The 22086-nt window shown below is 40.0% G+C and overlaps 2 protein-coding genes and 1 long non-coding RNA gene across 3 annotated transcripts in view; 1 reads left to right on the forward strand and 2 right to left on the reverse strand.

Moving 5' to 3' along the window:
- Positions 1-3853, reverse strand: part of wwox (WW domain containing oxidoreductase) — a 250812-nt gene extending 246959 nt beyond the window's left edge. Inside the window, exons 1-4 of the mRNA XM_067437062.1 lie at positions 3649-3853; positions 3479-3543; positions 3244-3301; positions 1557-1726 (exon numbers count right to left, since the gene is read on the reverse strand). Of these exons, the coding sequence (XP_067293163.1) occupies positions 1557-1726; positions 3244-3301; positions 3479-3543; positions 3649-3755 (400 nt within the window). The 5' untranslated portion in view covers positions 3756-3853. The remainder of the gene's footprint in view (positions 1-1556; positions 1727-3243; positions 3302-3478; positions 3544-3648) is intronic.
- A 1310-nt stretch (positions 3854-5163) lies between these two features.
- hprt1l (hypoxanthine phosphoribosyltransferase 1, like) lies at positions 5164-19447 on the reverse strand. The gene is made up of 9 exons (XM_067437064.1): positions 19097-19447; positions 17069-17175; positions 16125-16308; positions 12767-12832; positions 10073-10090; positions 9881-9963; positions 9405-9451; positions 5791-5867; positions 5164-5674 (listed from the first exon to the last, which is right to left on the reverse strand). Exons 1-9 carry the CDS (start codon positions 19112-19114, stop codon positions 5627-5629), a joined length of 648 nt encoding a protein of 215 aa, XP_067293165.1. The 5' UTR covers positions 19115-19447; the 3' UTR covers positions 5164-5626.
- LOC137065433 (uncharacterized) lies at positions 18638-21752 on the forward strand. Its single transcript, XR_010901644.1, has 3 exons — positions 18638-18654; positions 20125-20323; positions 20394-21752. It is a non-coding gene; the product is annotated as an uncharacterized lncRNA (long non-coding RNA).
- The last annotated feature ends 334 nt before the right edge of the window (positions 21753-22086 follow it).

The raw sequence follows: 22086 nt of genomic DNA on the forward strand, positions 1-22086 counted from the left end.
TGGAGCTAAAAGCTGATGCTCGTTTGTAATCACCGTCTATACAAATTACTGCGAACTGCATCGATGCGTTGGATTCGCTGTGTTTTCGCCGCTGATGATTTACGATGTCGTAAAGCCTTGTGAAATAATAGTAACGCAAAAGTCTCCATTGTTTAGAGCTCATAGGATTATTCGAGATGCATCGGCACTGTGCAACCCGATCGCCGTATGACAATTGCTGCGTCCCAATTCACCTACTTATGCTACGCTCTAAAAGTATGTACTCTTTTTGTGAAGAAAAGGTATACACTTTTGAGTGTGTAGCAGAAGAGTATGCAAGCTTCGGGACTACTTCGCCATCTTTAACAGACTCTGTCGCTTAGTTACGAGCATCCCGTCACCGTTTATCTGCCCTGTCAATCATCGTCAGATTCGTCACAGTTCAAATCCTCCACATTCAGTTTAATCTCCTGCCGTATCGGAGAGAAATGAGCTGCTCGTCGATCTGCCGTGTGTGTGTCTTTAATGCAGAGACTCTCCTCGTGTGTTTGCAGTTTAAATATAATGATGCATTTAAAAGTTAATGGCCAAACGTGTCATTTCAAAAGTTCACAATGCTGCTCAGGTGAAATATAATGTGGACAACACTGAATAAATATCTTTTAGTCAGGTTAAATACTGATAGTTGGTCACTCAAACCCCTTTATCTAAACTTGTCTACTTATCCGCCATGTTTGTAGTTTTTAACGCTTTTTTCCCGCGTTTGTAGTTCTAATCGAATCCTGTCCAACTCGCAATGGGTTGTGGGTAATATCAGCCGTTTGAGAGCCCATCGATCCGCACTTCAGATTCGGACCGGAAATAGTAAACCATCCGGGTATCTCTGGAGCACTCTTTTCAGCATACTATGATTGGGACATACTAATTCTGTTTACGAATACTATTTAGTATGATAGTATGCGGATTGGAACGCAGGGAATGATTCCAGCGAGAGCATATGACTCCTTATGCTTATGATTCACTCGTGCAGGTTTTTGTATATCATACGCGAATCGGTCTGCGCAGGCATAGTCTAGATGCATTAGAACATGCCGGGTGTGTGTGTGTGTGTGTGTGTGTGTGTGTGTGTGTGTGTCTGTCGCTGCTTCACTAGCGTTGCTGAGAAGGATTAGACGTATACAGTGACGTAAGACCCGGCTCTGTTGTATAATGAGGATGACAAAAGCATAAAAAATACTAAAACTGAACATATCAAAATAAAAGCTTTTTTTACTATTATGTGAATATATAGTAACGTGTGATTTATTCCTGTGATCAAAGCTGAATTTATCATCATTACTCCAGTCTGCAGTGTAAAGTAACAGATTACAAATAGTCTTGTTACTGTATTTGAGTAGTTTTTCTCAGGAATTGTACTTTTTTAAGGAGTTTAAAAATAGTGTACTTTTACTTGAGTACATTTTAAGTGCTGTTAAAGCCATGAGCCATTGGGGGGTGCCAAGGCTCATTCGAGATGACAAAGAACCGATTTGAAACTAGACTCTGGCCTGATTGTGGTTGTGCGGGCGTTTGCTCACCGATGCCGCTGTTGGCCCCCGTGACGAGCACCAGCCGGTCAGACAGGTCCAGGCCGTGCAGGACCTCCAGAGCCGTGCTGTTCCCGTCGAAGCGTTTGGGCTTCAGCTGCATGTCCTCCACCGTGAAGGCCTGCCGCGGGTCGAAGTACGTCCTGCGCTTGTTGATGTGACTAAACAGCACAACACACATTCGTCATATGATTCATCTTATCAGAGAAATTGTACTGTACAAAATTACACCAATCAGGCATAACATTATAACCACTGACAGGTGAAGTGAATAACACTGATGATCTCATCATCGCTCCTGGTAGTGGGTGGGATATAATAGAAGGCAAGTGAACATTTTGTTGATGTGTTAAAAGCTGTCAGAATACACAGAGGATATCAGTCTGTTGCGTATGGGGCGGCATAGCCGCTGACCAGTCAGGGTGACCTCTGACCCCGCCGAAAGCACCAACAGTGGCACGTGAGCATCAGAACTGGACCACGGAGCAATGGAAGAAGGTGGCCTGGTCTGAGGAATCACGTGTTCTTTTACATCACGTGGATGGCCGGGTGTGTGTGTGTGTGTGGCTTACCTGGGGAACACATGGCCCCAGGATGCACTATGGGAAGAAGGCGAGCCGGCGGAGGCAGTGTGATGCTTTGGGCAATGTTCTGCTGGGAAACCTTGGGTCCTCCATCCATGTGGATGTTACTTTGACACGCTCCACCAACCTAAGCATTGCTGAGACCATGTTCAGCCTTTCATGGAAACGGTATTCTGGTGGCTGTGGCTCTTCCAGCAGGATAATGCTCCTGACACAAAGCACAAATGCTTCAGGAATGGTTTGAGGAGCACAACAACGAGTTTGAGGTGTTGACTTGGCCACCAAATTCCCCAGATCTCATTTCAATCAAGCATCTGTGGGATGTGCTGAACAAACAAGTCCAATCCACGGAAGCCCCACCTCGCTACTTAGTGAACTTACAGGACTTAAAGGATCTGCTGCTAACATCTTGGTGCCAGATTCCACAGCACACCTTCAGGAGTCTAGAGGAGTCCATGCCTCGACAGGTTTGGCAAAAGGGGGACTAACACAATAGTATAATGTTATGCCGGATTGGTGTATATACACAATACATGTGGCTCTAAAATGGGCGGGGCTTTGTGTCCTGAACATCTCTGATTTGTCAGTGCGTTATATTATAATAAAATATATAATATACAAAAATAACTATGACTTCTAAAAATGTATATTTATTTATTTTACTTCTAAAAACATTTATTTCTGTACTGTATGTATTTGCTGTGTACAAGTGTAATTTATCAGGAATTTATTGTGCACATTAAAAAGTATATTCAATTAATTCATATCACTTTTTACAGTAAGGTTTCATTAGTGAACTACATTAGTAAACATGAACTAACAATTAACAATATTTTTATATATTTCATTTTCATTTCAACATTATTATAATAAAAAGCTGCTTTTGTTTAGATTATTTAACTGAATTGAGCTGACAGGAACAGCTGTAACATAAATATAATGTAACAAAAAAAGTACTGCATTACACATGTTAGTGAATGAAACTGTATTGTCAAGTGTTACTGGTTAATTTATTATAAATAAGCCTGAAAGCTGAGAGACAAACTTCTGATTGAAGGGAAACTTTAATATATTATATGACTGATTTAACTCACTCAACATAGATGATCTGTCCTTTATCATCCGCCTCTTGCTCCCATCCATATGGCAAAGCTGGGGAAAAAAACATGAATAAGGGACTTTTATCTGTTTGTTTATCAGCATTGCATATCAAAAACCTCTTCTGATTGCTCTGCACACTTCAGTAAAGTGTATTAATGTCGCTGAGATATTTCAACAGAGCTATGAGGGTGAAGTGATCAGTTATTGTGAATAAATCAATCCTCAAACCTCCAGCACAGCGCTTCTTCTTCCCAGTTTTGGGATGCTCCCATTGAGTCTTCATTTCCTCGTGGCTGAAACAATGTCAGGTGTCAGTCATTGCATAAATCACAGCACATATCCTACACACACTCATCCTTAGCACCAATTAATCATGCAAACGTGTGTCAAACACTTACTTGGCATAATAAACCCATCCGTCCTTCGTGGATCTCTCTTCCCAGCCGGGAGGAAGCTCGTCCTCGCTGTCGGTGTCGTCCATCCCGGCGTATTTAAGAGCTGCCATCGCATATAACTCATTCAACTTCTCGCTGAAATTTCGCTTAACAGCAAATTCACGTTGCGATATTCCTGCGGACCACTTCCGCAATCACATTACGTCACGCGAATGGGCGGGGTTTAACGGCCATAACGTCTCTAATTGGTTAGCTGCGATGGCTCTAAATAAAGTTTAGCATTTGGCTTTTATTCATGTTTGCAAAAAGAAAATTAATATGGGTAACTTTTCCTGACAAAATACCGTATACACTATTGGAAATATATATAAAACATAACTTAGATAATGTAATTAAAATCAAATCAACACAAAGTTTGAGATTCTTCGGAATGAAAAGTGCAAGAAAAATCTATTATTATTATTATTAAATTTGAGTTTTAGACATGTACCCTATCGTAGGCTTCTGTGTCTGTGCCTCAACGGTCTTTTTCAAACATACATTCAACATACTGAATTTTACAAAATTAAAATAAAAATAAAAAATACAATTGTAAACAGTAGACAGAGTGGCAGTAAAATAAATAAACTAACAACAAATAAAACATTGAGCCAGGTTATATCATTCAAAATAAATTAAATTCAAGAGAGCAAGACAGAGAGAAAGATTTTTTACATTATAAAAAGGCATCAATATTATACTTTAAAGCTTTGGCATAGAAGAGATAGTACCCAAATAAGTATTTGCAAAAAAATAATAAGAGAAAGACAGAAAGAAACAGAACGAAACGCACAAACTCCTCAACGAAAAAAAACAAAAACAAAAAAACATAGCACGTCACGTCATATGGCACGTGTTACCTGTTACTTTTCACAGCGCTCTTCGAGAGGGCCCAACCACAGGGCCATCCAGTCTTTTGCGATTACAGCCAACGTTTTTTTTTTTTTTTTTTTTTTTTTTACAGTCTATGGTTAATAGGCATAATTTCCTTTTCTGTGTCATGTACGACGACTCATTGTAATTAATAGATTTAAAATAAATGACATAGCACATGTAAATAATGTTAGTAGATAAAAGCCGTTGTGATATTTAAATTAGTTATTTGCCGCCTTGAGAAATTCAAAACTTATTAAGGGACAGCGCACAAACACGCCTCTCCTAACGGCTAGTCAACACTTATTTAATGAGGTAAAGTAGATAATACAACTACGAAACATGACATCAAGCTCACATTTGGGAGTTTTCCCACCAATGAAAACCACACAGTTCCATACGAAAATTAAAAAATAAAAATAAAATATGCATAGACTTGTACATTACTTTATTGCTTCAGTTTCACTTGAGTATTTTTTCTCTTTCACAACAGCTCATCAATTGTCCGTTTTGTTGGCAGCAAACAGGTAAATATGAATTAGGCTACACAATCATACTGACAGTTGTCACATTAACATGAACGGAAACAACCAGGACAAATAATAATATCATTGACAGTTTTATTTTGGTGATCAAACTTTCCATAGCAGTTTCAGTGCGTGCGTATTCTGGAATCAATATCTAGAATCCATAACAAATGACAATAACTAACTAACGATGAGAAACTTCACCACCTCTAAATCCAAACTTATTTGCCAACATAAAACATAAAAATCAACATAAAATCAGTTCATCTAAGGCCTCGGTTCAAACAATTATAAGTGTATGGTAGATCCCATAATCTCCAGCAGTAAATCACAATTAAAACGAGATTAAATATGAACTATTCTTATAAATAAATGAAAAACATTTTCTCTGTCGCTCGTCCTTCGCCGCAGCACTGGAAGTGTGATCATTCATCTTTGGGAATCCATGTTACATGAGTTCATTATTTGTTTCAGATGGCATGTACAAAAATAAATTCAAAAGCAGAAGAAAAGTTCACAGTGATCCGGCACTCGGTGTCTTATCATACTTTATATTTCTCTTTAGCGCTGTCGCTTAATACACAGATATGCTGAAAGATATAAAGAGAAACAGAGAAAGGGTTAAGACATCATTCTGATCTAACAAACAGATTATATATATTCTCTATATACACCTGGCTATGCACTGTACATGTAAAACACTTACACTCAAATCCCTGAAATATTCATTGTAGTCTAAAGCATATCCCACAAGGAACTTGTCAGGAACTTCAAATCCGATATCTAAAAGAAGAATGCATACATTTAAACATGTACATACATCATACATTATATTTCTTATAATTTCAGAAAATAATTCGAATTATATATGATTTTAATGAGAATTAAGCACGACTTAAAAATATCTAAACTAAAAATCAATTATAATATTAGAATTAGAATTATATAACATTGCTTAACAACAATTAAGCACATTCAAATAAACGTTATAAAATAAATCATAAAATAACAAAATCTTATAAAAGGTTATAAAATAAATCATTATGCAATTTTAAAATTATATATTTTCATGACAAGCAGAAAAAAAATTATAATTCAATATTATAATTCTGAAATATTTTCTTGACATTTAGTAAGCATTTACCAAAAAGTTATAGTTGTATATATATATATATATATATAGAGAGAGAGAGAGAGAGAGAGAGAGAGAGAGAGATAGAGAGAGAGAGAGAGAGAGAGAGAGAGAGAGAGAGAGCACATTTCTTTTTTCAAACGTAATTATTATATTATAATTACATTTAATTTATAAATAAATAATACTATAAGTTTAATTTATTTAATATTATAATTATATTATTATTTTTTGGGGGGGCGGGGTGGGTGGGGGGGCTAAAATATGTTCTTTTCAGACCCTTCACAGCTCAATATTATGCACGTGGCCTGTATTTAATGTAATCTGGTGTTTGTTATGTTCAGGCAAACTGTCACGTGTCTACAGGAATCGATGCCCAAATACCCGTAGAGTATCAAACTTTCACGTCAACAATCCTGTTCATTTCGCTGCACTACAAACGCATGATTATATGGTTGTTAGCAGACACTAGTCAGCAAGAGGGGAAAACTATTTTTATTTTCCTTTGCACACAGCAACAACTTTTACTAAAGCGACCAAAACTGCCTGCCAACTGACAATGGCTTTCTTATTTAGGGTTTAAGGTGCCCTAGAATGAAAAACTGAATTAACCTTGCCATAGTGAAATAATAAGAGTGCAGTACATGGACAGCACATACTGTGAGTCTCAAACACCATTGCCTCCTCCTTCATTTGTAAATATCTTCTCTGCAAATTGTAAATATCTTCATTATAAAGTGCTTCTCAACATAAACCCAATCGTGACGCAAACGTTGGGGATCAAATGATATGCACGCCCCAACATTTGCATCTGTCTGAACATGTTCATTGTCAGGCGGAACTGACGGAGCCAAATCATCAGGACTGCAGATAAACAAACGACACTCGAGGATAGCAAAAACAGCTCTCATGACACACGTCATGTTCAGGCTGTGCAGGAGACGTGAGGACTTTTCATATGTCAACATGGTTGATGTTTATAATCCGATACCACAACAATTTATTTCAAGATCGTTCGTTTGTTCGGCCCATTTCAAGCAAGCTTCGCTCAGCGTCTTAAACTGAAGAAAGGGCGACTGTATTCCTGCAAGCAGTAAGTAGCGATTTATCCACTTATTGACTGTTTAAACAATTTCTGATTAAATTGAAAGTTTCTTGGAGAGACCGCATTGTCTAGATGACGGAAGATGCTAGTACAGTAACAACAAGAAACTCCAAGTACCATACAAAACTAAATAGTGTGTCTAATGACAAAGCGTAATATTATTTTGTATTACAAAATACAACCGTAGATACGTTGCTTACAGATCGTTCACTTGATCCTTCTAGCAAACGTCACCTTTTCCATCATATAAGTTAAAACGACAGTCATTTGACAAGGCTATTCATTTTGTAAAAATATAAGTTATATATTTATATTTTTGAGAACTGAAGTAGGCCTATAATGTTTTTACATGCTTGTATTTCAGAGTACATCACAGTCACTGCGTAGCCTACATCGTGACTAGCGTTATATAAACATGCAATATCATTGACGAAAAAAGACAAGTCTAAAATGTAGACTGAATGACACTTTAAGCAGAACATCTCAAATGGAGATTACTGAAATGCAGCTTACTTGTTTATTGGTGTTTTCAGAGCGAGCGAGCGAGAGAGAGAGAGAGAGAGAGAGAGAGAGAGAGAGAGAGAGAGAGAGAGAGAGAGAGAGAGAGAGAGAGAGAGAGAGAGAGAGAGAGAGAGAGAGAGCTCGGTGCATTTGGTTGCCAGATTGGACATGTTTAGGTAAAACACAGCAATAAGTATACAGGGTTTTTTTCACAGAAATGCTCTGTTTGGGGGATTTAATTACAGAAATCTGGCAACCGCAAGCACACCAGCTCTTTCTCTTTTTATCAATCTTCATTTGAGATGTTCTGCTTAAAGTGTCCTTCAGTCGGTCTGTGTTCTGTCAGGACGGTCAGGACTCACGAGCCGCTTCACTGAGCTGCTGAAATAAGCCAATCAGAGCAGAGCTCAACATTAATATTCATGACTCTTCCAAATAAGGCAAAAACAGAGCATTACATCCTAGGGACAATTTATAGGGTTATAAATGGACCTGTAAAACTGTATCTGGACAATATTTGCCCTTAAATAAACCACATACCCTCTATGTAGATATCAGAGAACAATTTAACATATTGTTTCAAATCATTTTAGGGCACCTTTAAATAAAATGTAATGTGGTGGATAAACATTCATAAAACGTTCTCTCATAACATTTATAAGCCGCCATCGAAATACAGAACATCACACAAATATATAAAAGAACATTTTGATAAATAAACCTAAAAAGAATACCTGCCTAGAGAGGAAAAGAACATTTTTGAGTGCGTTTACATGACCGTTCTTAAGCCGATTGTGCCTAAAGGGGTCTCACACCGGACTGAAGCTCAGCGTCTCCTTATCTCACACCGGACACACACATTATACACACGAGAGCTCAATTCTGAATCGACTTCTGACAGAAGAGCTGCACGATGGGTGTATCTTATAGCTCAGGGTGAAATCAGTACACTGACGATTTAAGGGAATTATATACATTTAATATAAAACCATGAAATGGCGCTCTGAGTCGCCAAGTTGCTGAGTTCCTGAGTCGCCGCGGCCGGTGTGTGTACACTCATGAAACGATGTGCTTGATTTTAAAAGGTGTGGCGCGTCCGGTGCGATCACACACCCGCGAAGATTCGACCGTGTGATCGGTGGTCAAATCCAGCTCCGCATATCAACGCATCGAATCTTCGACTATTCGGGGTCACCCCTAGGAAAAAGGGCTGTGTGGTTTCTGCACAGTCAGCCACTCTCGCTTCCTGCCGGTCACAATGTTATGGCGTGTTTGAGGACTGAAAGTCAGGAGCCGCTGAGCCGGAGGATTCCTTGACTTCCTGATAACAGAAGCTTCAGCTCAAGAGTGAAAGTCAAGAGCCAAAGAGAGTGGCGTTTGTGCTCGGAGGATAGATGGATATAAAGAGCTTATCAGCTTTCGGTCTAAAAGCATTGCATAACTACACTGAACACAGACAGATGAGCGCGGCGAGTGAGATGTGTCCAACAACACCAATGCAGGGAGTTTATTTCTCTAAGTGATGCGGATTAAGCACAAAATGTTCATAATATCCAATAAAATCGCCTGATGAGAAACTCACAGTCGGGACGGTATCCTGAGCTCCTGGGCGTCCTTTTCACGAGTAAACTGGAATTAAATGACACTGAATTCAATATTGTGAGATATATTAAATAAAAAGAACGCTGTTGTGTATCCAAACAATCTTATTTTAAACAATAATGCCCAGTAAAAAGCCACGAATGAACACAGAAAAGTCCCGTTCACACCAAGAACGAGAACTATATTGATGACTTTATCAGCGTTTATTCAGTGTTGTCGTCTTTCAGTTTAAATTCTCGAGCTCTTTAAAGCAGGGTGGATTCTGATTGGCTGTCAAAGATTGTTCAGAAAGGGATTCCAGCGATATGGTTTTTGTTATAGTTGTGGTGTGGAAGGATTTTTAGAACTATATCTTTATTTTTTATCATTATTATGGTAATCGTCATTGGTGTGAACGGGCCTTAAATGTACTGTATGTGTATAATATGGTTAGAGTTAAATCATGGTACGCCTCACCTGACAACTTTCACCATTTTAGGATGGCATTCGTTTAATAGTTTGAGCAACGTTTCCATAGTCCTTCCAGTCTCGACAATGTCCTTGGGGATAAACAGAGAACTCATCATCAATCTCTCACAGCACTCACTTCACACATGTTGGTGCAAATTTGACATGAGAAACTATATTGAATCAAAAACTGAACCTCACCTCAACTATGAGCACATTCTGTGAGGAAAGAGATGAGACAAATTAACAATCTGACCACTACATTATAATCATCACTACATTATGGATATTAAAATATCCAACATTATATATATATATAAAATAAAATAAATTAATGCGTGTCAGAACGTGTCTAAATGTAATTACTGTATATTTCATTACAATTATATTTCCAGAAAGAATGTATTAATTTTTTTGTGAGGGTGAGCTGCATTTTCCATATGTCATAATCTAAACCATAGACAGATCTAAAAGCATCACAGCTCTGAGGAGCAGCACTAGTAGAATAGCTTGCCTTCCATTGAAGCTGCTATTTTCTATTGGATCATAACTTTGACTGACGTGGGTCATCAGCCAATTTTGATGTGTAGTGATAGAGCGGCCCAGAGATGTGTCGGTGCGCTGCCCCCGGGGACGTCATCAGCCGTTTGAACTTTACGCCGGTTGTGATCTACGTGAAAAACTATGGCCGCTGCGGATGACGGGCTGCATTCGAATGATCGATCCTCCTGATGTCAAGCCGCTAACGTTAGCTGACAAGCGGTGTTTTTTCAGTTTCTTTTGATGGTCTTTTTGGTCCTTGTTTTTGTTTGTTGTTTAAGAGTATTTGTGCCAGTGAGTTGATTTTGATTGATTTCACCATTTGCCTAAACAGTGACACGTGAGTGCAGTGGTATCAATAAATTGTTAAAGGGATCCCCTGGTGTTGAGACTTGTATGGCTTAATATAACATAAATGATGTCTCTTACTGAATTATGTAGTAGAAAACCCATGAAAGATCTACGTTATTTAAAAAATCGATTTTATATTTGGACCATGGGTGGCGCCATTTTGTTTGCGTTCTAGGTTGATGACGTAGAGTGGTTGAACTCCTCAATCAGCTGGCGTTACCCGTAGCTATTTTTACCACAACGCAACTCGAAAATTGTTTCAGAGTTAAACAAAACCAATGAATTGCTTTGTAATTGTACTTAAAACACACTCAAACATACATGTGCACACAAACTCACCTACACAAGTCACAAACAGATCGGCGGGCGGGCACACACAGCTGACAGACTGCGGGGTCTCAATCGAGATGTTGGGCTGCTCAGTCTCCACGACAGGGGCTGAATCCGAAATCGACCCCCTATACCCTGAAATAGGGCATTATTTGAAGGGACGGCCATTTGTAGTGTTGTCCGACATCATAGTGGACATGTTTGAGTGCAGTCATTCAGTCTCACGTTCTCCGCAATAACGAGTGTACAGCCGATTTACACACAACAGCTGTCCGACTTCACGCACTCGATCGTCTTCATTAACTCCTTCAAGTTGTATTAGTGAACAAAAGTAGCGAAAGTAATTTGTGTCTTAAAAGTGAAAGTTTAAAGATTGAGGTTTCACTGAGCGTGCTCAAACTTTAATGCACAAACCAATCCCATGCATCATCACCAAAACATCCTGCCTCTCTTCCTCACGTTAACTTTATCCCATCATCCTACCTAGATATTTCCCTCTGCTGGATACATTAGGCATTACAGTTAATCTACTGCATATCAACAGTCTATCTATGATATCAACACAGGGAATAGTGATGTATGCGCGCACGCAGTGCGTGTGTGTTCGCGCCGATCTGTTCGCGCCTCATATGTGTGTGTGTGTGTGTGTGTGTGTGTGTGTGTGTTCGCGCCGATCTGTTGGGGTGTGTGTGAGTCTGTGTGAGCGAGAGAGTTTGTGTTTACATGTTTGGGTGCGTGAAGTCGGACAGCTGTTGTGTGTAAATCGGCTGTACACTCGTTATTGCGGAGAACGTGAGACTGAATGACTGCACTCGAACATGTCCACTATGATGTCGGACAACACTACAAATGGCCGTCCCTTCAAATAATGCCCTATTTCAGGGTATAGGGGGTCGATTTCGGATTCAGCCCCTGTCATGGAGACTGAGCAGCCCAACATCTCGATTGAGACCCCGCAGTCTGTCAGTGTGTTTTACCGGCCGCCGATCTGTTTGTGTAGGTGAGTTTGTTTGCACATGTATGTTTGAGTGTGTTTTAAGTACAATTACAAAGCAATTCATTGGTTTTGTTTAACTCTGAAACTATTTTCGAGTTGCGTTGTGGTAAAAATAGCTACGGGTAACGCCAGCTGATTGAGGAGTTCAACCACTCTACGTCATCAACCTAGAACACAAACAAAATGGCGCCGCCCATGGTCCAAATATAAAATCGATTTTTTAAATAACGTAGATCTTTCATGGGTTTTCTACTACATAATTCAGTAAGAGACATCATTTATGTTATATTAAGCCATACAAGTCTCAACACCAGGGGATCCCTTTAAATTGCCTTTTTGTCTCACGTGTCCTTTTATGTAACTTGCCCTCTTCCCAATGAGCACTTGGAAAGCGAGGTTCGTAACCCTGTGTGTGTGTGTGTGTGTGTGTGTGTGTGTGTGTGTGTGTGTGTGTGTGTGTGTGTGTGTGTGTGTGTGTGTGTGTTTGTGTGTTTGTGTGTGTGTGTGTGTGTGTGTTGTTATTGTGGAGGCGTGGGGTGTTTTGATCGTTAGTGAAGACCCTGAATGAAACCCCACGGTACGCTACTGTCTTTCACAAACACAATCTTACTGACCTCAACCTTTGAAACAATAGAAAACTAAACAAAAGAGTACTGAAGGTTCAGATCCAAACTCACTTTTCCAGAGAGAGCAGATAACTCATCTCCTCCGATGACCTTCACACAGTTCGTGGACTGGTCATTCTGGAAGGAAATCAGATCAGAAATAAAAACTTTAAGTTAACATTACGGGTTCAAAACAACTGAAGGCATGCACTCAGTAATGTAGAGATTCCTGTTAAAGCACTCAATCATATTTGAGCTTTAAAGTTCCTTTTGAGGTTCTACAGAATAAACTTATAGTTATACTATGGATACACAGCTATTCACATTCTGCCCAAATATCATAACCAATGATTACTTTCATATTATGGGAATTAAATGATAAACACTTATAAATGCTAGTGAGTTATACAGTATTAGTCTAAAAAGATAAACACTAACACTAAAATACTAGTAAAAATGCAGGCATCACTAAAGTCTCATATGCTGTATGGATATTAATACTATCATGTTATTAGTTTTTGAAGTCGACATGAAAATGTAAATTCATTTATGTTCTAAATGCAAGTGTTTAAACTTTGATTCATTAATGCACTTTGATACAACAAAAAATACAATTTGACCTCATAACTGAATGGAAGTCGCTTCTGACAAATGTCTCTCTTACAATCGAAAAGTTGAATTCTTTTTCAAAATATCTTTTGTGTTCCTCAGAAGGTCTGGTTAGGTTCTGACCAGAGTTTGGTTTTTACAGCTCAGAAGTGTATTGAGAGTTCTTTGATGACACTCACAGCAGATTAGATTTGCTGCCGTTAGGGTACGTCTAGATTTCTAGGCTAGTCCTAAAGCTCTTGCCTGGTCATAACCCTTCTTTTTCCAGTGATATTTCCATAGACCGTAAAAAAAAAAAAAAATGGACGCCTCGACATCATCCGTTTCCACTTGCCCGAGTTGAAGCTTTCAGGCGGCCTGCACGGCGCTGACATCTTGGGACGAGTCTGCGCAGTAGAGATTTCGGGACCGGAGTTGCGCAGTAGAGAGAAGGAAGTAGAGCAGGAAGTACAGTCGTGATATCAAAAGCCCGCCCACACTCTCGCAGATGCAGAACAATTATGTTGGTGTGAAATAAACAGTTATGGAAATGTAGAAATTAAAGCTAAAGCTCCAATCTGCCCCCAAAAATCTCGAAAAAAGTCCGTTAGTGCCTCAGTGACAACTTCACTCAGAGAAGCCGTCAGTCTCAGCTGTAAATCATGACGTCACACCCCCCGTTTTATAGCATCAAATAACTAACTAAAACTAAACGTATTTAAAAAATGAACACTTGAAATGAAATCATCGTGATGATAACTGCCTTCAGTGACATAAACTAACTTTGGGGGAAAAATATTTGAAGTGTAATTTTATTGTTTAGTTTGCCTCGCGTCCATTAGAAAACAGAGGGGCGGCTATACTGGGACCGGTCACCGGTCGAGCGATCGAGGCGCGAAAGCTTCAGTAAATGAGAGGGAGACTGCAGGCTTGGATATTTCTCTGAGGTTCTCTTTTATAGTGTCTCTCAGCCATCTCACTTTCTATAGTCTGTGGACACCATCCCTACTGCTGATTGGATCACTCTCTATCCTCCCCCCATCATGAGTGGACACGCCCCCTACTGCTGATTGGTTCACTCTCCTCCCCATTATGAGTGGACACGCCTCATACTGCTGACTGGCTCACTCTCTCTCCTCCACATCATGAGTAGACACGCCTCATACTGCTGACTGGCTCACTCTCTCTCCTCCCCATCATGAGTAGACACGCCTCATACTGCTGACTGGCTCACTCTCTCTCCTCCACATCATGAGTAGACACGCCTCATACTGCTGACTGGCTCACTCTCTCTCCTCCCCATCATGAGTGGACACGCCCCCTACTGCTGATTGGTTCACTCTCCTCCCCATTATGAGTGGACACGCCCCCTACTGCTGACTGGCTCACTCTCTCTCCTCCCCATCATGAGTAGACACGCCTCATACTGCTGACTGGCTATTGTGTTGCTCAGTCCGATCCACTTTCATCTAGCCTGGTCTTACCAGACTCTCGTACATTTCATTTGTACAGAGAGTCTGGCCACTATCCATTGACAAACGTTTCCTTCCGCGAAGACGGGAACTCGGTTGAAGTTTAAAACTATTTGGATCTGCAATAACCAATCGCTAACGTTTGGTCGTGACATATGTCATGCGCCCTTCGCCTGTATCACACATGGGAATCCAACAACAAAAATGTGCAGGCCACCTCAGTGATAAAATCTAAAACTTGTGCATTCGCATTGTGATTTATTCACGCCACGTTGGAGGGGAGAGTTGTGTGATCGGGAACGCGCCGCTCACGTGGTCCGTAACATCATTGTATGCTGTAAATAAAATGTCATATGCTTGGTATGATGATAAATGCTGCTATAAATAACAGACCAATGCAAATGTTTAAGTGCTTTTATTTTAATTTGCTTGAGCAGTGATGAAATATATTGCTCTTGTAAATACTTGCCAGCATTTTAAAGAAATACAAGTCTATAAATGCATCCTAATAACAGCAAAGCAACCGTATGGTGTTCTGCAGTGGTCAAAAATGATTATAAACAGTACATTTTGAAGTGATATATTCTTGAAAACTCAGAGATGTGGATTCGGACAGCTGGTATATCACCACACGACCTCGCGTTTGTCAAAAGCAGTAGGTAACTCGACCAGGGATTTTTATGCGGGTGGTGGGAGAAGGACGGCAATAAAACCAGTCCCTGTAAATGATGGCAATACCTTCCGACCCCACGAGAAACAGTTACCGTCCAAATAGGGCTTAAGCAACTCCTTCAACACTAACGGAGCGAGCTGGAAAATCAAACTTTTCCTGAATTCATCCTGTTGGGGAGGAGGGCCACCAACATCATGGCCACCAACAAACCCCAGCAAAGACTGTTATTGCTCGGGGCTTTAACTTCTGGATATTTGGCAGCGGTGCCACAACGAAATTAATGGTTTCTTTCGCATCTATCTCCGCCGTCATTACTAAACTACCACTCAAACTAGCGCTTGACATCAACGTCATCGTTCTCAGCCACTCCCTCTGTTCGCTGACCAGACCGGTAAAAATTTGTTCGGAGAAAACACCGCAGTCCCAGACGTAGTACTGAAGGAAAATTAAAATTGAGCAGAAGTACGTAGTAGGGCGGAGCCAGGCTAACTTTCAACAGCGTTTCTCAGAAATTAAGAACCTTTAAGTTGTATTTTACCCGTAATCCCAAAAGGAACACGACAGTAACAGAAGCTACTAATAAATGCTCCCTTTGTCTGTAATATGAAGGCAGCCCACTGCATCTGGTCAGTCTGATAGATCTGACCGTACGAGGCTCAGTGATGGAGTGAAGGACTGCGGCAGATCTGGCACTCACCGAGTAGCTCTTCAGCCTAATGAAATCCACAGTCAATGGCACAGACTTATCACTGTTTTGATTCAGCGTCTTGATGTAATCCATCAGGTCGGCAAAGAACTTGAACCCTCCTTTCAGAACGCAAAGAGCCACGGTGTGATGTCCGCCCATGTCCCGAACGATATCTCTGGCCAGCCTCTCAGTCCTGCGGAGGAGATCAGCATTGAAGCGGAGAGTATTTTGACTTTAATGCTTGCATTAAAGGTGTCATGAACTGGCTTTTTTCTTACAGTTGTCTGAGGTTAACTAATGACGTTAGTGTAGTTTTTACATTCAAAAATATCATAACTAATTTAGTAATAGCAGTGTAGAAAAATACCAGTGTAGAAAACAGCCTATTATTTCTGTATTAGATGGCCCGCACGATCAGTCGATATAAGCGCGAACACACACACACACACACACACACACACTTGCATGCCCAGATCAAGAAAGATTTTGTGTTTCGTCACGCTATGGCTTAAGAATGAAGCACAATATCGTTTTCTGGGCCTAGTGTCTATAAAATCTTTTTTTGACTAAAAGGAAGTTTTTAAGCTCTGAAACTTACAGGATATTGTTATATTACCATGAACTTTTATATGTCAAAAGCTCAAGGGAAAGCTGATTTCTCAATTCATTACCCCTTTAAAACTAGCTGAAGCCATGCCAATAATGGCAGTCAAGAGATTCAGGAGGAAATTTGTTAAACAAATGAATGGGAAAGCCAATTCAAACCACATGCCTTTCCTACTGCGCTAACATCATTAACTAACCCTGCAGGGACACACAGGGCTCTTTTACTGACCAGGGCAAGCCACGGTCACAACACAACGGCATCATTTCACAAATGAGCACCACAACAACCAGACACAACTCCCTATTAAAGACACACACACTGTTTGTGCATTACTGATAACACGTACCGGTCCTTAATGAGGCCGTTGGGTATTATGACACTGTCCAGATCCTCCTCGTAGTGTTTCGGCACACAGAAAAGACTCAGCTCGTGCCCCTTGCTGTCATCGGATATCTGCAAGAACACAAGAATAACTGTTACAGAATTACTATCCTTTCAGTGAACTGTGTATGTGTGTGTGTGTGTGTGTGTGAGAGAGAGAGAGAGAGTGACTCAGTGTGTGAAAGTGTGTAGGTATATATATATATTACTATTTGTAATGTTTTTGAAAGAAGTTTCTTCTGCTCATCAAGCCTGCATTCATTTGATCAAAAATACAGATTTGTTTTTTAAAATACTGTGATATATTATTACAATTTAAAATAATTGGTTTTCAATGTATTCTCCTTTAAATGCTGATTTATTTCTGTGATCAGAGCTGAATGTTCAGGATGGTTCCTCCAGTCTTCAGTGATCATGATCCTTCAGAAATCATTCTCAGATGAGGATTCATTACGAGTGCTGGAGACAGTTCTGCTCACTAATATTTTTTCATAACCGGTGATATTTTTTTTATAATACTTTGATGAATACAAGATGAATAAGTTTTAAAAATACAAATAAAAAAAAAGAAGCAAATGTTTTAAAAATAGAAATCTTTTGTAACAACAATATACACTACTGGTCAGTAATTTGGGGTCAGTCTTTTTTTCTTTCTTTTTTTCCCTTTTTTTTGTTGAAATAAATCAATATTTTTATTCAGCAAGGATGTGTTCAATTGATAAAAACGGATAGTAAAGGAGATTTAGATTATTTGAAAATATGTTTTTATTTTGAATAAATGCAGTTCTTTTGAGCCTTTTATTCCTCAGATATATTAGTGAGCAGAACTGTCTCCAGCACTCGTAATGAATCCTCATCTGAGAATGATTTCTGAAGGATCATGATCACTGAAGACTGGAGGAACCATCCTGAACATTCAGCTCGGATCACAGAAATAAATCAGCATTTAAAGGAGAATACATTGAAAACCAAATATTTTAAATTGTAATAATATATAACAATATATAAAAATAAATAAAAATAATGTAGGCTATTTTTGATCAAATAAATGCAGGCTTGATGAGCAGAAGAAACTTCTTTCAAAAACATTACAAATAGTAATGTGTCCAAACTTTTGTGTGTTTTGTCCAAACGTGTGTGTGTTGTTTTAATAATTGAAAGAACCTAAAACGAACCTTCTGTGGAATGGATTCGCTTTTCATTTATGGCGATAAAAAAAACATTTATTCTTAAAGGGACCATTCATCTAAAAAGAAGAATCTGTCATTCATTGCTCGCCCTCATGTCGCTCATCTTCGGAACACAAATGAAGATATTTGCTCTGACAGGCTACCAACTACCGCTTCAAAAAAGTTTGTAAAGAGATCGTTAAACTAATCCATAATAATCAAGCAGTTTAGTCCAGTTTCTCTGAGGAGACTTGACCGCTTTATATGATGAACAGACTCAGGCTCTTATCTTCCTGCCCCTTTAAGAGCCCATCCACACACTCAGGGGTGCTCTCATTAGGGTCCAGTTACACGCCAAAGTGCTGCGTTAACCAACAGACAGGTGAGTGTTTTGCGTGAGCTACACTATAACGACACACACACACAGCTGTCTGATCATTCAGAGCATTACAGCAGCGCGTCGACTATAAACTACTTACATGGTCATGTTCTCCTTCTGACAGCTTGTAGAAAAGAGCAAAACTTAATTTTGTGTTCCACAGAAGACTTAAGCGTAAGTAAATGATGGCAGAATAAAGATATATTCCCGTAATTATTAATTTAAACCGCTCTAACCATGGCGTCTCCTTGACAACACACACGCTTGTGTCGGTTGCGCACGGTGTCACCCGTACATTAATTCATATAAATCCCATGAAGAATATATGAATTATTCTCTAGTTTGTGTTTTGGACGCATAGAGCCGAACCACACCTCGAGAGCGCAGTGGTCGATCTGACGCGCGTCGCACTAAACGCGTTAAATACCGAACACGGCGCGCTTACCTCCAGATACGCGGCCATCCTGCGGTGCTCGTGCTTCAGCGCGCGGTCCTCGGACTCATGCTCCTGTCCGTCCGTGTGTGTGTGTGTGCGCGCTGGAGGAGAGGACAGACGCTCGGGGTGTGGGCGTCAAGTCAACGCGACGCTTTCTAAACCCTGACGTCACAATCCATTTTACCCGGTAATCTGATTGACCTGCTGCAACACTGGAGAGATGGAGTCAGCGCGTTTCTGTCACGACACACACACACACACCAGAGTCTGACAGGACGGTGATAACGCGCGATGACGTCAGAAGGGGAGTGTGTGGACTGATAGAGCCAACACACACACACACACACACACACACAACCCTAAATAGTTATACCAATAATAATAATAACTATTTTGATGAATTTGGTCATTTAAATGAGTTCATGAACATTCACCTGTGCTCAATTTTCAAGTCACGTGACCTGATTTAACCAATGATGGGTTTACTTGCATAAAATCGGCCCTTACATAAGATCAGAAGTTTCTCAGAACACACAAGTGCAATTTACCACATTTCATTGACCACCACATCATTGTGTGTGTGAGTGAGAGAGAGGGATTATTTGTATGTGTGCGTTTGGTGAGAGAGAAAGTGTGTGTGTGTGTGTGTTCGAGTTAGTGAGTGTGAGAGGGCGAGTGAGAGAAAAAGAGGCTGTGAGTGTGTTTAAGAGTGCAAAAAAGAGAGACAGAAAGAGTGTGTGTGGGCATGTTTTTGTGACATATGAGGACACAAATGTGTATAATGCCATGGGTATGACACAGGTATTACAGGAGAGGGTGAAATATGAGGACATTACCCATGGCCCCACTTTACAAAAGGCTTATAAATCACACAGGAGGAGTTTTTATGAGAAAGTAAAAATGCAGAATGTTTCCAGTGATGGGTAGGATTAGGGACAGTGTGTGTGCGTGTGAGAGCGACAGTGAGTGTGTGAGAGAAAACAAACGTTTGTTTCCACAAACACATAATAGTGTAGATAATAAATATATTCCCTCAGGTTAATGTGATGAAAGTCTGACTGTATGTGAATGGAGTGACCCTCCGCCAGCTGAACACGTTCTCCCCATGCGGGTGAGTGTGTGTTTGTTTCCTCCTGGAGTCCCTCCAGCATCCTCAGATCCATACACACACCGCTGGAGACCCTGAAGAACAGCGGCAGTCACACAGTATTCAAACAGACCGGCGTTAACATGCAAGTGTGTGTCAACCTTTCAACCAGTTAATTTGTGTAAGTTCAAAACTAATTGCATAAAATAGTTTATTCAGGACAGTGCTTTATGATCCCGCTTATCTCGTGTTGGGAATGCCTGGAGACGACTGGAGTGTTGAATACCAATCACTGGGCCGCAGGTGCTGGGACCGATGAACACAATGGAGGATGGAGGAGAGCAAATGTGTATTTTCCATCAATGAAAAAGGTCCCGCTCCGCATTCTGAAGTCTTCATGTGGCCTGAGCTTAAAGCCATCGTGGAGGAATCGCTGAGCTGTCATGCAGGTCTTCCATGAGCTCCAGGAGGACTGGGAACAGGTTCAGCACAACACATGCACATTTAGTGGGAGAGAGGCTGCTGTGATCAGAAACCATCAACATATCAATAACTGATCACACTGTATTCAGCAGCATATGCTTTATTACAGGGAGTTCTGCTTTTCTGTGCATACCACAACATGCACAGAAAATACGGTTTGTACCGTATAAAAAACATTTCGCCTATGGAATGTCCCCACATTTCAAAAACAAACGTGTGTGTGTGAGATTGTATGTGAGTGTGTGTGTACTCATTCAACCACAAACTGCAACAGCCATATAGCCGATGTACACTCCACGGCTGACCGACTTCACACACTCGTTTTCATTCACTCCTTCAAGTTAACTGTATTAGTGGACTAAAGTAGGGAATAGTGAGGGTTTAGGGGGCCATTTTAGATTCAGCCCTGGAGAACGACAGATGACGTCAAATGCTGAGATTTTCTTCACTAATCAGCGATTTGTAAACCACGCAAGAAAAATTTGAAATCTAACTAAAATCTAATTTTCCGTACATTAATCTAAACTAAACAAAAGTATAAAAGGGCTGTCTGATCTTCTCTTCATTTCACTACAAATAGCGGAAATGAAATGATCAGATGGTGCTCCGTTTGACTTCTCTGACATCCTTTACTCTTCCCTGATGATGACCTCTGGCCTTCTTTCTGGAAGATCTGAATTTCTGCAGTTTGAATTTTAGATTATTGAATTTGATGATCTGAATTCATACTTCATCTGAAATCTTGAATCTGTATTTAAAAAAACTGAATATTTCCAGTCTATTAATTCAGAACAAAATATCTGCCGTTTGAAAATACAAGTCTCGACATAAAAACATTTCAGATGTGTTCAATTTCAAATGTTCTATAGTCAACATTTAAAAATTCAGAACTATGTAAAATGCAACATAATATTCAATTTTGTTAGATTACACTTGTCAATAATTCAGATTTATACAATACAAATTCAGATCCTTTTTGTCATATTTCTAGCTCCATAAAGCTCCTGACTGGAGGAGGAAAGCAAATGAAAGGCTGTTCCCGAGGCGGGCCGCTCTAGAGGTGTTCCCCGCGCATCAGCGCCATCTGAAGCCTCGTTTAATGCTTTCCGTTGAGTGGTTTTGTCCGACAGCTTATCAGAAATCTCAGCCCGCGTCCGACTGGAGCCTGTGTGTTTTTGTTTGTTTGTTGGCTTACATTGTTGAAGCCATTAAAATAGTTCAGTTTTGTAATTTTGTTTTTCTTTGTTAAGTTAATTTAGAAAAATGTTGAGCAATTTTTGGTTTGTTAAGTTAAAGTTTACATTTTTTTATGTGGCGACCAGCTGCCGACATTGAGTTAACCGCATGTTTAATCAATAGCCTCTCGAATCGACTCTTGACTTGTCTTGCCTGTAATAAAATCCACAGATATTACACTTAAAGCATCACA

The sequence above is a fragment of the Pseudorasbora parva genome, chromosome 25, assembly GCF_024679245.1.
Source record: "Pseudorasbora parva isolate DD20220531a chromosome 25, ASM2467924v1, whole genome shotgun sequence".
NCBI lineage: Eukaryota > Metazoa > Chordata > Actinopteri > Cypriniformes > Gobionidae > Pseudorasbora > Pseudorasbora parva.